This window comes from Lycorma delicatula, chromosome 10, assembly GCF_047948215.1.
Source record: "Lycorma delicatula isolate Av1 chromosome 10, ASM4794821v1, whole genome shotgun sequence".
Lineage (NCBI taxonomy): Eukaryota > Metazoa > Arthropoda > Insecta > Hemiptera > Fulgoridae > Lycorma > Lycorma delicatula.
Window position 1 is genome coordinate 120,737,710 of NC_134464.1, and position 17,148 is coordinate 120,754,857.

General features: G+C 33.0%; 1 protein-coding gene across 1 annotated transcript in view; it reads left to right on the forward strand.

Annotated features, from left to right (window-relative positions):
• Positions 1-3,142, forward strand: part of LOC142330956 (fatty acyl-CoA reductase wat-like) — a 33,883-nt gene extending 30,741 nt beyond the window's left edge. Inside the window, exon 8 of the mRNA XM_075376421.1 lies at positions 2,774-3,142. Within this exon, the coding sequence (XP_075232536.1) occupies positions 2,774-3,107 (334 nt within the window). The 3' untranslated portion in view covers positions 3,108-3,142. The remainder of the gene's footprint in view (positions 1-2,773) is intronic.
• Positions 3,143-17,148: the final 14,006 nt, after the last annotated feature.

Sequence of the window (17,148 nt, forward strand, 5' to 3'; positions counted from 1 at the left end):
TCTAATGGTCAAAACTGTCTTCCATGGATCTGTGATCTTCCTGAACCTAACTGGATCTAACTGGTACACATAACCAAAGTTCTACCTTTCTAATGGTTATCATATTGATTAATATTTTTATTGTGTCAAATGATAGATAGTGTGGTAATTCTTATAATTTATTTGAAATTTGTCGGTACTTATCCATTCTAATAATAGTTTGATAAATAATAAATTATTTCTAATAATAGCTGCTATTCTGAGTATCCATTCATTGCACTCTGTGTAAATTTCACAGTAGACTTTTAAAAAATTTTCATCTAATCTGCTGCCTTATTCTTGTTTAAATCCGTAGAACTGATCTAAAAATAGTCTCATCTGATATCAGCATTAATTGTGAAGAAATTATCCCTCAGAATTTGTCAGGTAATTTGATTTCTCTTTGAAGTTTTTACATTTACTCTTGCTATTTTATTTTAGACATTACTTCTCACTAACAAAAATTTTTTATTTTCTCATTGTTATTCTAAAGAATTAGTTAAAAGTAATTCTAAAAAAAAAAAAAATTAATTAATGGTAATTAAGGTAATTAATTAATCATATTATTTTATTAAAAATAATAAATTCTTTTAATAATCTATGTAAAAAATTGTAATGTTAGCTTAATATCAACCTATTACTGACATTACATCTAAAAGGACGAAAAATTTTAATTATTAATTTTAAACTTAAAAAAATCTTGTGTACATTGTAAATATTATTTTCATGTCGTTCAGTCATTTGCAATTCTATAAGTATTTTTTTTGTCTTTACTCGTTTGATTGATTTGATGCAGCTCTCCAAGATTCCCTATCTGGTGCTTGTCGTTTCATTTCTGTATACCCGCTACATCCTACATCCCTAACAATTTGTTTAACATATTCCAAACGTGACCTGCCTACACAATTTTTTCCTTCTACCTGTCCCTCCAATATTAAAGTGACTATTCCAGGTTGCCTTAATATGTGGCCTATAAGTCTGTCTCTTCGTTTAGCTATATTTTTCCAAATGCTTCTTTCTTCATCTATTTGCCACAACACCTCCTCATTTGTCATTTTATCCACCCGTCTGATTTTTAACATTCTCCTATAGCACCACATTTCAAAAGCTTATAATCTTTTCTTCTCAGATACTCCAATTGTCCAAGTTCACTTTCATATAAATTGACACTCCAAACATATACTTTCAAAAATCTTTTCCTAACATTTAAATTAATTTTTGATGTAAACAAATTATATTTCTGACCGAAGGCTCGTTTTGCCTGTACTATTTGGCATTTTATATCGCTCCTGCTTCATCCATCTTTATTAATTCTACTCCCCAAATAACAAAATTCTTCTACCTCCATAATCTTTTCTCCTCCTATTTTCACATTCAGTGGTCCATCTTTGTTATTTCTACTACATTTCATTACTTTCGTTTTGTTCTTGTTTATTTTCATGCGATAGTTCTTGCGTAAGACTTATTCCATGACATTCATTGTTTCTTCTAAATCCTTTGTACGCTCAGCTAGAATTACTATATAATCAGCAAATCATAGCATCTTTATCTTTTCACCTTGTACTGTTACTTTGAATCTAAATTGTTCTTTAACATCATTAACTGCTAGTTCCATGTAAAGATTAAAAAGTAAAGGGGATAGGGAACATCCTTGTCAGACTCCCTTTCTTATTACGGCTCGTTTCTTATGTTCTTCAATTATTACTGTTGCTGTTTGGTTCCTGTAAATGATAGCTATTGTTCTTCTTTCTCTGTATTTGAACCCTAATGTTTTTAAAATGCTGAACATTTTATTCCAGTCTACGTTATCGATTGCCTTTTCTAGGTCTATAAATGCCAAGTATGTTGGTTTGGTTTTCTTTAATCTTCCTTCTACTATTAATCTGAGGGCTAAAATTGCTTCCCTTGTCCCTAAACTTTTCCTGAAACCAAATTGGTCTTCTCCTAACACTTCTTCTACTCTCCTCTCAATTCTTCTGTGTAGATTCTAGTTAAGATTTTTGATGCATGACTAGTTAAACTAATTGTTCTGTATTCTTCACATTTATCAGCTCCTGCTTTCTTTGGTATCATCATAAGTATTAGAAATCTTAAAAGAAAACTATTTTCACCAAGAATAATTAAAAAAAGAAAAAAGTGTGCAAGTGGTTGATGTGTAACAAATAAAATGGCTTTTTATAAGGTGATTAAAAAAATTTACTATACTTTTTCAATCAAATTGATTAAAAAATTTCAAATTGATATTTTTCTTTTGTTTGAAAAACTGCAGTAGATTATTAAAAAAGATCAAATTCAGATACTTTTATATCTACACAAAATTACTATTGAGGTTAAGCTCTAATTAATTGCTACTATTGTGTGCACTGTGGAGTAGTGTGCAGTGAATTATAAATGCTTTAGTAAAATTAAGTTGCCTTCACAGGTTCTTATTTTCTGAATTCTTGCAAGAATGAAAATTAAAAATACGTACAGTAAACTATTAGCAGTACCTAATAAATATCTCCAGGTAGCAAGAGAGATGGGACCAGTCAATGAAAGGCAGATGGACTTAAAGACTGATCCTGGACCTCAGCTGAAAAATTATTGACTGCAAACATTGAGTTGACACAGTTCCTTACAGGTCATGAATATTTAAAAACATACCTGTGTAAGAGGCAGTGATCCTCTGCTTATTAAAAAAAAAACATATACTAATAATAATTAATGCACAATTTTATGATTTTCAATAACTTTCTTCTTTTGTGTTTTTTTTTAGGTTATATTTGTCTCATTACCTGTTATTAATATTATTAATTTTTGTACTTGGGTGCTTTACATGGATTACGTTTCGTTCTACTATAAGCTTTGGTTCAACAATAGTAGCTTTAATTTATGATTACCATATAGAAAGTGCAGCAGCACATTCATATGTTATGAAAATGAAAAAAATAATCCTAACTTCATTACTAGTGTTAATTATATATATTATTAAAAAGTATTTAAATAAATATGAGGCTGATTTACCAGTTCAATATATTTCTTTAAGTGGTGGGATGTTTATATTTGATGACAATACTTGTCATAAACACGATGAAAATGTTCATGACTAAAAACTCCAGTTTATTTGTATTAATTTTCATTTCAATACAGAGATTTTAAAGTAAAATATTATTATTGCTCATAGCTTCTAGCCAGTAGTTAGTGTAAAAAGAACTTTTTTAATTATTACCTTCTTCTATTATTAGAAAATATTCTGTATTATGAAAACATTTTGTATTTGTTTAAAAAAATAAAAACGTAATACATTTCAACTTGTATTGGTGAATATCTCCTTCAGTGAACATTTCCTTTCAGAAGTGAATTTTTATGTGATATAAAGTAAATATGAAGTTTACATTTTATTTATAAGAAATTTCTGGTTTTGAATACTGTATGACTGAAAGGGAAAGAGAAATACATCCATAATATCTGTGGAAGTGTTTGGAATCCGAAAGACTAAGTCACACAAGGGTTCATCTGCATTTTTCATCTTCTGATAACCAGTCTGAGACTATACGATTTACTCCTATTCATATCGGAAGCTATACAAGTAATCATCTATGATCAATTTTGTGTTTCCAGATTTGGATATCGACACACGAGTGTTCGTCTGGCTTTTTTAAGTATAATATCAAAACCCATTACAAGAGGATAAAACTCGACGCGATCGATCAGGTTGGACGATTAGCGCCGATCGAAACAGCGTTCAACTGAACCTGACCACGTATTGCTACATGAACGATAACGAAGCAAACAAAGTCATCTAGCCGCTTCTAGAATCGATTAAGGGGTAAATCGAAAAATCAGAAATAAACGCGCCGTCATCAATGTAAGGATTAATGTTCTATATGGTCGATTGTGTGCAAGTACGTGCAAGGCCGAACTCATGATAATAAAGATGGTCACACCCTGCTAACTAAATACAATTTTCCGATACTGTTGTGACGTCTACAAATTTGGAAAATCAACGACAACGTCTCCGTGAACGTCTTTTTGATAGATGAGAATGAATAGATCAACGTCTGTTCTACGGAAAAAGACGACTATTTCGATCTCCTGTAGTTCTATAGCTTTGTTTCATCTCTGACTTCGAAAGGTTGATTTATTCCCAGCTGATGAAAAACGAGAGCAGTGTAAAAATGTGTAAAAGGCGTTTCACCTACTATGAAAGAGACAAGGACTGCGCGAAAAATATGATGGATCACCGAGAAAGGTGCAGCAGTAATCCTAATACAAAAGTTGTTCTCTCAGAACTGCAGGATGACGGCAGGTACTTGAATTCAAAAACTACCATCATATGTTACGAGTTATTATATTCTGTCAGGCAGACTTCAAGAGTTTCTTAAAACCGATGTCGACATGTTGTTCCAAACCCAAAAATTTAGATTATCTGGTATAAACCCTTCTCGCCGATAAATTCAACCTCACCAGAAAAGTTTTCGTTGAAGCAAATTTCCTTTTGATTACTCGAAAAGGAGTCTATCCGTACGAGTATATGACCTTCTAGGAAACACTGGAAGAGACTTCTCTCCCCCCAAAAAAGAAGTATTACTACTTTTTCAGATATAATTGAAGAAGACTACGGACAAATGAAAAGAGTGTCAGATCATTTCAAAATAAACACACTAGGCGAATACAATGCTTTCTATCTTATATGCAACATGCTTCTCTCTCCGATGTTTTCGAAAACTTTAGATGTCAGAGCGAGAATAGACTAGACTGAGCGCATTACTTCACCATACCGATATTCTCGTTCGAGTCGATACTGCAGAAAACGAGGATTCAACTCGAGTTAATCACAGATTATGGCATCCACTGTGGTGCTTGAAAATGGCTTCCCCTGTAGTATTTAGATCTTTGTAAACAAATATGCAGTATCCAACAACCGATACATCGGTGGCGGGTACGATCCCCATCAAACAATCAAATATCTGATATACATGGACGTCAAAACCTTGTACTGATGTGCCTTAAGTCACATCTTTCGTACAAACATCCGGTGGGTGAAGTACGACCCACCGGGTCCCAAGTACTTCAGCTGGTATCGCGGATCACTACACATTCATTCTCATCTTCCCAGCCAATATCTCAGCTAACCGAAACTCAACGATAAAATGGCTATCTTAACGAAAAGCACCCAGGGGTCCCTAACCAGGGACCCAAGGGTTTATGGTGTTATATCCATAACAGCATTAAACTCCCATCAGCCATCCTCTGCAGGGCTAAGAATCTCAGGAAGTCAGCAATTATGTTCCATTCTTTATGGCTTCCAAATTAACTTACAGATCAAAACCAGAATTGATCCTTGCAAATTCTCTAACTGCTTTGGTACATTCAGCTTCGTACCTGGGACTGACATGTAAGACATGGTGCACATCATAATCGTCCTACATCCGGACACAAGCGTAAATTAGTCAAACCAAATCTGGCCAATATATCTCAAAAGGCACCATGTCCAGAAAAAATATGTGTAATATGCCGTTTGGCGGAAATACACCAAGCATCCTGCCTGCATACTTTTCACATCAGGAAAAGTACCGTTCGTGTAACGGCTATCGAACGATTCAATCCACTTGACCTGCATAATGGAAACCTTGGTATTCTATTTCTGTGTGCCCATATATTCTATTCTATGCGCCAAGAGGTAAGTTGGCTTATTTTCTTGGCATCAATACCAAAAATAACAAGGACTCTCTCTCGAGCGACTCTTCTACAGATACCAATCACTGATAACAACAGGAGACGCTGAGCTCTCAGAAAAATGTTTTAATAATATTTGTACCTCATTTGATTAGCCCAGACAGAGACAGGATACAGCTTTACAGCTTTTCAAAACCTCTTGTATAGAACACGCATGGTTTTATAACTAAGCCCCCAGTTGGCGTGAACTGTTTTCCGAAAACCGTAGGAAGCGATTTTTGAAGCATATTACAAGTGCTTCTTGAATTAAAGATTCTCATGTGAGATGCAATGAAACTCAGTCAAATTGAGGATAATGCTTCATTTTCGAGGATTGTAAGGATTTATCTCGAACAGATTCTTCTGTCTGGGCAGCCACAGCATCTGTTAATGCTTGTTCTGTTTCTACCTGCTCAGTTAACGCATTTAGTATTCCATTCTAACCGTCGTCAGTAGCTCAAGGATTCACGTCTGTCAGATTCAAAATCCATTTCCAATCTTCTCCTCATCTGAAGAGTTTTTGCCTTAGCAGCCGTAGCATCTGATAATGCTTGTTTTCCTTCTCTATTATCAGAATCAAAATCCAATCTTCTCCACGCCCGAGGAGGAGATGGACTGTATTGAGGTGAGAGCGGTTGATAAGTCGTTGTTAACCGGTCCCCCAATCGAGGTGTTTCATCCAATATGGATGAAGGAGGCTCCCAATTGGAAGGGGAATCGGAGTAGGAGAAATCGGTAACCAGCATATTCTCAACAGCAGCTCTCAAACGTTCATCATCTGAATTGAATGTCTCATGCAACATCTGTAAAACAATAAAATAGCATAACAAACAGTAAACTGAAATTTATATTTAAAATTCATTGATAATGAAAATAAGTTTACTGTTGCAGTAATTTAACGAGAGATCCAGGGACCTCGTTCCACCCCGGACTATTATCTGCACTAATTAATTCTCTTGGCCGCCAGTCTCAGCTCCTCAATGGAGAATTGCTCATGCTCCAGGGTTATCTCATTCCACAGAGCTTCAACTACTGGGAACAGCTCCTTGACCCAAGTGTTGTGTCTCGCGATAGAGGAAGGATGGGTGCATCAAACTTGTTCATAACAATTTTATATGCACCCCTCCCCACTACGGATTAATGTCCACATCTGCTACCAGCTCCGCTCAGGCTTTCCCCTTGGCCTCCTTAATGGCCGCACAAAGGGACTCTCTTGCTTGTCGGTATGCAACAAGTAACTCATCTACATCATTGGAAGCTCTCCTCGTTGCTCTCTGAAGTTTCCTTCTAGCAGCAAATGTAGCTGCTCTCCTGGTAGCAAACTCATCAGTCCACCAGTGGCCTCTTCTCTTTGCCGGTCCCTCAGGTCGTCCGCCTCGACTACACTCATCACACAGTACCTCCATAAGCCCTTCAGGTATGATCGCCGGAGCAGGGTCCAACTGATCAGTCACCCAGTCCACAATACGTCATTACTTATAGTTAGTCGGTAGGGTGCGGGTACACATAGGCTCTTAATAATATCTAGCCGAACCCGTGCAAGTCCGACACTCCCCCATTTATAGGGAGTGCGTAAATGGCATTTCTCAGATTTCTCATCAGTAACAAAAAAAAAATATAAAAATACTCTTTGTTAGTGGGTCTGCTGGGTAAAGTGCAATAGATTTGATTTGGACCATTTTTATTAGCCTGAACTTTATTAGCGATTTTAATGATTTCTTATAATTTAAGGACTGATCACCTGGCAAATATTTTCTTATGCAGACAATTGTATAAAAAGAAATTTCCTGTTACTGCTAATTTCTGTTACCAAGAAAGATTTTATTGTTGAATAAAAGCAAACATTTAGAATCTAAAAATACCTTGATAATATGTTATTATTAATACATTATTGTCATTTAATGAACTGATAATTTTCAAAATGACATTAGAAATGCCCCAGAAAGGCTTAAAAGTGATCCACTATTAACATACTTTATTCTTTCTTGATGAGCCCCTGAGATTTGATTCTACCACTTCATTGACAGAGCTCATTGACATCATGAACTTTTTTCTTTTTTTCTAAGTCTGTAGAATTGTTGAAGATTCTTTCCTACCTAAGAAGTCAAACCATTGGCTGAGGTGCCTACTAGCTAAAGCCAGGCTTACTATTCTTTATAAAATAAAATGTAACTTGAAAGAGAGTGTTGCTTACAATATTTAACAGTCTGTATTCCTTTTTAACACATTTCATCATGTACTGAAGATATTTACAATGGCTTTTGTGCATAAAAATTTAATATTAATTATCATGTAAGATGGAGTTCTTTATTTTATGTCACATGTATTGAGCAATTAGCAGATTCAGAAAAAGTTATTGATTTTCATGGAAGAGAGGTTTATAGAAAGCCAAATTCTTATGTGTGAACTGGGTTATAAAAACGATACTAATTAATTTAAGGTCTTTTTGTGTACTAAAAAAAAAAAATGTTTTTTTCAGATATCAATAACCAATTTCAAATAAAGTTATTAGTAAGTTATACAGAATAAACCTTTATGTTAAGGCAAGATGTTGGATTGAAAACTTTAATTTGATACAAAACTGTAATATTTATAAAAAAAAAGTAGATGAGTTCAAGTAAAATAGGTCTACAAATTTCCTATAAAAAAACCGAATGATTTTCCTATGACAAAGAGAATAAAACTCAATTATTAAAATTTCTAAAAATAAAAACAATCCAAAAATTTAATTATTTGCGAGAAATCATTAAAGCTAAATGAAAAAATTCATGAAAAGCAAAATAAAAAAAATGGAAATCGCTTATCATTTCACGAAGAACATTTACGACAAAAAATTCCTATAATATAACTCAAGTTAAAGCAATATAATAAAACTGTGGCCCTACTAGAAGCATTATATGGTGAAAAATGTTTAGAGCGCTTTTCAGGACAAGAAATAATATAAAAAAAAATTCTAAGTAAACTGTATGGATCAAAATATGAAGATATGGAATTCACAAATTGAAAAGTGAACAGGATTTACTAATTTACAAAGATACAGAAAAATTGGGGTTTAGCTTCTGTGATGAATTAATTTGTTCACCATGCAATCTGAAAAAGAAGGTTAAGATTTTATGGTCATTTACACAGAGTGAACAATAACAGATTTACAAGAAATTATTTTGATTTTTACGAAAACAGAATCTGATAGATCTCATGGTTTAAAGATATATAAAAAAATTTTAAAACATTGAACAATCTAAAGATTTTATTGAAGACAGAGATGGATTTAGGAAATTAAAACAAGAATCTAAGTTTCCAGGTAGAAAAAATAAAGGTACAAATCTGAATAGATGGTTAGAAGAAAGGAAATAACATCTGAGCTAAAGAATGAAGCTCAGTACAAATACGTCCATGTGCATAATTAATAGGAATAATCTACATCCAGTTTACTTCAGGAGCTCGTATCAATGCAATTAATGAAATTAGAAAATTTAAACAATTCGTTACACCAAAATGTTATACGCAGTCACTAAAAATTCTGTAATTCTGTAATTTATATTCTAAAACATTTTAGTACAAAATTTTTATACTATTTTTTTTTTCCACATCTCTTTCTTTATTTGGATTTATTACTCTATTTAAATAGTAAATGTTTCAATAGATTTTTCAGTAAATAGAGAAATAATTTTAGATTAGTTAAATTACTTAAACGTACAATAATGAAATAATTCAAGCCCGTATAATCATTGAAATTGCTTGTTTAAAAATCATCTAAATTATACAATTAGCTCTTAAATTAAGTCAAGTACATATTATTTTTATGAGATTTAATTTTACGGAAGGGCAAATGATCCTTCATAAACCGGTATTAAAAATAATAATAATAGCGATATAATATTTAAGAGTACGTAGTTAGAAATTAAAAACCTGGCGCAAGGTAATTAAAATGGGATTTAAAATATAACTGTAGCTGAAATAAATAAGCATCTTCAGTAAGATAATAATGACGACCTCGTAATTAATATTAAAATAATTTTGACTGTCGGCAGTGAAGCGATTAAAAGTCGTCTTTATGGTGGTACAAAAATTTAGAATAGAGCGATTAAAAATATTTTTATTCGGATAATTATATTTATTTAACCTCTAAAAAAATTACTACTGGAGGAATAACATAGTAAAATAATATTTGCAATCGGTTTAAGATTTATTGCACACCGATTAAAACAGAATCGATTATAAATTACTGCTATATACATTCAGAAAATTATAATAAGAAAATATCAGTCAAATTAACGCAAAGGTTAGATTTTTAAGCGAACAAAAAACTTGTATACAATCTTGTAACATAAACAACACAGATGGTTATCCAGGTCTGGATATAATTATACATTAATACGAATGAATATTATTGCTTTTATTAATTTTTGTACATGAGCATATTTGTGGCTAAAGATATGCTAAAATTTATATTTTAATAATGATAACTGTCATTAGGAATATCCATGATTTTCAGGGAAAAAAACACAGGCAGTATCAAATTCTGATAGTTAGTATTTTGGAAAAGCCATAAATTGTAGAGTTAAAAGTAACGTTAATGTACTGTTAAACTACCTTTTAATAACATAGACGAAATGTTTAGCTTCAATCGTATTTTGTTGTTTAATTTTCGGTTTTTTTTCAGTTTGACAATACTTTTATTAAAAATATAATGATTTGTGAAATCTTATCGCCTACATTCATTCTTAAACAGATTAAGTAACGTAGACGTATTAAGAAGAATAAATGTAGATAGAATAATATCGGTAACTATGAGAAGGAGAAAAGAAAACTGAATCAAACATATATGCAGAGGAAAAGGAATAATAAAAGGCTCCGTTAAAGGTTAAAAAAGAAGAGGAAGGAGAGGCTGAAGTTAACGAATAACATAAAAGGATAGTGAATATTACGATGAGATGAAAAGAAAAGCACGGGACAGAAACAAATAGAGACAGCAACAATGTCAGGGACCTGCCAGAAGGCAGAACACCACATGATGATGATATTCGTTCTTTGTTACATATTCGAATGGGCGTATTCAATTATATTTTTTAAAAATCATAGATTTACTCAGAAAAGATAGATTATACACGTCTAAACCACAATATTTTGTGTCCTTAAAAACTAATACTGGCCAAGAAATAAAAAATATCTATGAATAAGTTAAAAATTAAGATACCAAAAAACAATATATTTAAAAAATGATGTTGAACTGATTGAAAATACACTAAACATTTTTTATTTTATAACAGCGAATATAATATGCCTAAACGGGATGATGATATATGACCCGACTACGATAAATAATTACAAAAACATATTCATCCGAGTGTAACACATATTTCATCTAAGTTCTATTGCTCCTAACAAGGAATAATTTCAAATAATTCAAATTAATCACCAGTACAAATACATTTGACTGACTGGAAATCAGAAATTTTCCCCGATCAGAAAACGGAAAAGAAGTGATCCATTGGAACGTACAAAATTTCAATACATCACAATTTCCAATTTCATTACAATCATAAGGCGAATAATTCTGGTCAGTCGGAATAGACCACCAACGTAACTATTTTTCCCGATCATGATAATGAATGATATTAATAAACGCCGAATATTCTTCTTTTTTTTTGTGTAAGTAATTAAGACTTCCACAAACAAACGTTCACCTACCACGGCATAGAATTATCTTGATGGTAGATTTTCCAAAAAGTACGTATAAATAAAAATTGTACTAGGCTCATAACTTTTCAATTCAAAGCTTATTGCGATTTTAAAATTTATTACGACTTTAACACATCAAAAACTGTAACTATGTATTTAGTATGTTTTCACCGTTACGAGTAAGAAGCAGACACTTTATTTATATTACAATTTAACATCTTAGTTGTATGATTTTTTTTTATGTTTTCTAGTTAAAAAATCAGATTTATCTCGTTTAATCAGTTAGACGTTTTGTTTAAAATTTCCAATTTTTCCCATTAGCCCTGTAAATTATTGTTTAGGAAGTGCTCAATTCATTATACGAGTTTATCTTAGAAAAAATAAATTTCTCCCCTTTTTATATAAACCTAACTTTAACGCGCTTTATCACGAAAGTAGAAGGAAGATTAAAGAAAAACAAACCGACATACTTCGCGTTTATAGACCTAGAAAAGGCATTCGATAACGTAGACTGGAATAAAATGTTCAGCATTTAAAAAAAATTAGAGTTCAAATACATAGATAGAAGAACAATTGCTAACATGTACAGGAACCAAACAGCGACAGTAATAATTGAAGAACATAAGAAAGAAGCCGTAAAAAGAAAGGGAATCTGACGAGGAAGTTCCCTATCTCCGTTACTTTTTAATCTTTACATGGAACTACCAGTTAATGATGTTAAAGTACAATTTAGATTCGGAGTAACAGTACAAGGTGAAAAGATAAAGATGCTACGATTTGCTGATGATATAGTAATTCTAGCCGAGAGTAAAAAGGATTTAGAAGAAACAATGAACGGTATAGATGAAGTCCTACGCAAGAACTATCGCATGAAAATAAACAAGAACAAAACAAAAGTAATGAAATGTAGTAGAAATAACAAAGATGGACCGCTGAATGTGAAAATAGGAGGAGAAAAGATTACGGAGGTAGAAAAATGTTGTTATTTGGGAAGTAGAATTACTAAAGATGGACGAAGCAGGAGCGATATAAAATGCCGAATAGCACAAGCGAAACGAGCCTTCAGTAAGAAATATAATTTGTTTACATCAAAAATTAATTTAAATGTCAGGAAAAGATTTTTGAAAGTATATGTTTGGAGTGTCGCTTTATATGGAAGTGAAACTTGGACGATCGGAGTATCTGAGAAGAAAAGATTAGAAGCTTTTGAAATGCGGTGCTATAGGAGAATGTTAAAAATCAGATGGGTGGATAAAGTGACAAATGAAGAGGTATTGCGGCAAATAGATGAAGAAAGAAGCATTTGGAAAAATATAGTTAAAAGAAGAGACAGACTTATAGGCCACATACTAAGGCATCCTGGAATAGTCGCTTTAATATTGGAAGGACAAGTAGAAGGGAAAAATTGTGAAGGCAGACCTCGTTTGGAATATGTAAAACAAATTGTTAGGGATGTAGGATGTAGAGGGTATACTGAAATGAAACGACTAGCACTAGATAGGGAATCTTGGAGAGCTGCATCAAACCAGTCAAATGACTGAAGACAAAAAAAAAATCACGAAAGCGTTTTTCATCCTCCCAAAAAAAAGATGCATATGCACTTGTTGTTTCGTTTATCAAAAATGAACATTCATCGCTACACATGGTCAACAATAAAAGAAAATGATACTTGCAAATTACACTTTGGAATGTCAACGAGTTTGTAATTTTATTTCAAAAGCCTGGCATATTAGGCAAAGCGAGAAAATAGTGTTGTATTAAAAAGTCTTTTAATATTATTTACATTTATGGTTTGTCCTCTTTGCCAGGAATGAAGCTGAGCATACAAAAATTATTAGGGAACTTGAAAGAGTTAATTGAAAGAGTTCTTCATCTACGAGTCAACTGGAAGATTCCTAGAGAATGGGTTACATTACTAGCATTCCAAAAATTTCTGTCCCTGCAGACAGTTGCTGAAAGAATTTGATTTTTTGATAGCGTAGCAACACGAGTATAGCTAGAGACCCGCTTTGGCATTTATTGTCCGAAGATAGGCGTATCGATATCGAACTCTTAAAAGAGTATAATTCGACTGATCTTTACTCTGCTATGTAATTTTGTTTTAAGGGTTGAATGCATTGACCTTGCTTCCTGGACACACCAGACCGAAGGTTAGCTGTACATTAACTGAGAAATAGGGAACACTATAACGGAGCTACGATATTAGAAGGCGAGTTCTCGCTTCCGAAATCAGATCAGATCGGAGGTTTAATTTATAAGAATAATTGGTCAGTGGATAATTTCCTTGAAATACTTGGACGTTTGTGGAAAGGAGTTCCCGATTTGCTTAGTTTTTGGTGTTTTATGTTAAATTAATGATTCGTTTAACAGTAGTTGAATGTTTATTAATTTTCATTTACTCCTATGTTTACGCGCGCACTCACTCACTCACTCACACACACACACACGCGCGCACACACACACACAATTTATTTTTATGATTAACTGATTCTACAAGTAATAAGGCTTATTCTATTTATGAAGGCTTTTTATTGCCGTTTCTGTTTTTTTCCTTCGGGAATATCTTTGAATTAGTTTTTTCTTCGTGCAGAGTACGTAGTGCGCTTAAAATCTAATTTTTACTCTCTTTCATTTAGTAATTTTGAAGCCTATCAGACTTTTAAATTGGTGTCGCTTATCCTAAAAGATAATTCATCAACTACAGATTACAGTTCCTTATTAGTACAGATTTACAGATTTAGTTTGCTACAACGTGGTAATAATCATGATATAACTAGAATACATAAATATTTCTTATCACAGCTGTGACAACGCCTTTAAAATGAAATCATTTGGAGATTTTATCAGTAATATTCTCACAACCATGAGAATAAACAACACAACGGGGTTTCAGGGGAAGGAGCCCACTGGCCAAAAGGGAATGGGAGCAAAGCTAACCCTGACAGGCTAATATACAATAATAATAATAATAAAATTGAAAAAAATACAATAAAATCAATTCAATTCTAATAATCTAATTAGCAATCACTGACACATCTATATTTAATTAATTAATTAATATTTCATGTATAGCTCTCCCTCTATGAGTCATCAGACCTTGCCGATGGTGATGGAGCTTGAGTGCTCAGTGATGCAGAATAGTTGGAACAAAGGTGCAACCGTATAGGAGAGGTACCTGTTGAGAGCCAAACTAAGGAACGATTCCCGAAAGAGGGCAGCAACTCTTTCAGTAGTTGTTAAGGGCGTAGTTCAGGAAGACTTAAACGGTCATATCAACATCACTCAATCTTCTGAGTACTGCTGAAAAAATAGAAAAATACAGCCCTTTTTTTTTCAAGAAAATTAAACTCTGCATTCTCATGTAACAAAGATAAAGGCTCCTTCCTTGGTAAAATATTCCGGCGGTAAACTACTCCCCCCTTCAGATCTCCGGCTGAGGACTGCTAAGGAAGGAGTCGGAGCGAGGAATGTTAGAAGTCTAAAAAAGGTTGATAGGTTAGAAAATTTAAAGAGGGAAATGGATAGGTTAAATGTAGGTATAGGAATTTGCGAGGTTCGATGGGAAGACAAAAACGAATTTAGGACAGGTGATTTTAGAATAATTCAGCGTAAAATAAAGGGCAGGCAGAAATAAGTTTCGAAATGAACAAGAAGATAAGGAAGAGAGTAGAGTATTTCAAAAAGCTTAGAGATAGAATCATTGTAATACGGACAAAATCAAACTCTAAGCCGACAAGGATTGTTAACATATATATGCCTACAAGTGCCAATGATGATGATAAGGTAGGGTGTATATACGAAAAAATCGACGAACCAATTAAACACATAAAAAAGGATGAAAATTTAGTAATAGTTAGAGATTGGAATGTAAGTATCGGAAAAGGCAAGGAAGGAAATATTGTGTGTAAATACAGGCTGGGCAAAAAAAAGAAAGAGAGGACCCAACTTACTGACTTCTGGAGGAAGTATAATTTAGTAATTGCCAACACCCAGTTTAAAAATCATAACAGAAGAATACACCAGTGGAAAAAGCCGGACGATACGGCAAGGTATCAGATAGATTATATTACGGTTAAACAAAAACTTCAAAATCAACTTCTCGACTCCAAAGAACATCCTGGAACAGACATTGATAGCGACCAGAATTTAGTGATAATGAAATGTAGATTGAGATTTAAAAACCTAAATAAAAGATGTCAGATGAATCGGTGGAATTTAGAAAGCTTGAGAAAGAGTAGGTAAAGAAGATTTTTGAGGAGGACATCGCAAGAGGTCTGAGTAAAAACAACAAGGTAGAAAATACAGAAGAAGAATGGGAGAATATTAAAAAGGAAATTCTTAAATCAGCAAAAACGAACTTAGGTGGAACAAACAGAAGTGGCAGGAAACCTTTGACATCAGAGGATATATTGCAGCCGATGAAAGAATGTAGAAAGTATAAAAATGCTAGTAATGAAAAAGATAAAAGGAATTATCGACAATTAAGAAATACTATAAACAGGAAGTTCAGATTAGCGAAAAAAGAGTGAATTTAAGAAAAGTGTTCAGAAGAGGAAACAAAATGATCATTGGTAAAATGGACAGAGATACAGGAGAGTTAAGGAGAATTTTGTGGTACATAAATCAAATCAAATAAGGTATTAAATAAAGATGGTACACCGATTTATAATACGAAAGAAAAGGTAGTTAATAGAGCATTAAAAATTCTGAATGGTAGAAAGGCTCCTGAGATAGACGGGTTACCTACAGAATTACAGCGCAGTGGCGGTAGGAAGCGATAGATAGGTTACCTATTACACACAAACTGGTGTGTAATATTTACGTAAAAGGGAAGTTCCGTCAGACTTCAAAAAGACCGTTATTGTTATGATACCAAAGAAAGCAAGAGCAGATAAATGTGAAGAATACAAAACAGTTAGCTTAACTACTCATGCATCAAAAATTTTAACTAGAATTTTGTACAGAAGAATTAAGAGAAGAGTGGAAGTGTTAGGAGAAGACCGATTTAGTTTCAGGAAATGTATAGGGACAAGCGAAACAATTGTAGCGCTCAGATTAATAGTAGAAAGAAAATTAAAAATAGACAAACCAAAATACATAGCATTTATAGACTTAGAAAAGAAAATTGATAACGTAGACTGGGATAAACTGTTCAGCATTTTAAAAGATTTACGGTTCAAGTATAGAGAGAGAAGAACAATTGCTAACATTTACAGGAACCAAACTGCAACTGTAATAATTGAAGAACATAAAAACATAAGAAAGAAGTAAAACAGAGAGTCCAACAAGAATGTCCCTTATCCCCGTTACTTTTTAATCTTTACATAGAACTAGCAGTTAGTGATGTTAAAGAACAATTTAGGTCCGGAGTAACAGTGTAAGGTGAAAATATAAAGAAGCTACGATTTGCCGATGATATAGTAATTCTAGCTGACACTAAAAAAAGATTTAGAAGAAATAATGAACGGCGTAAATGAAGTCCTGCGCAAGAACTACCGCATGAATGTAAACAAGAACAAAACGAAAGTAATGAAATGTAGTAGAAACAATGTAGATGGCCCACTGAATATAAAAACAGGAAGAGAAAAGATTATGGAAGTAGAAGAATTTTGTTTTGTGGTAAGTAGGATTACTAAAGATGGATGAATCAGGAGCGATTAAAATGTTGAATAGCATAGCCAAAACGAGTTTTCAATCAGAAATATAATTTTCTTACATCAAAAACTAGTTTAAACGTCAGGAAAGCATTTT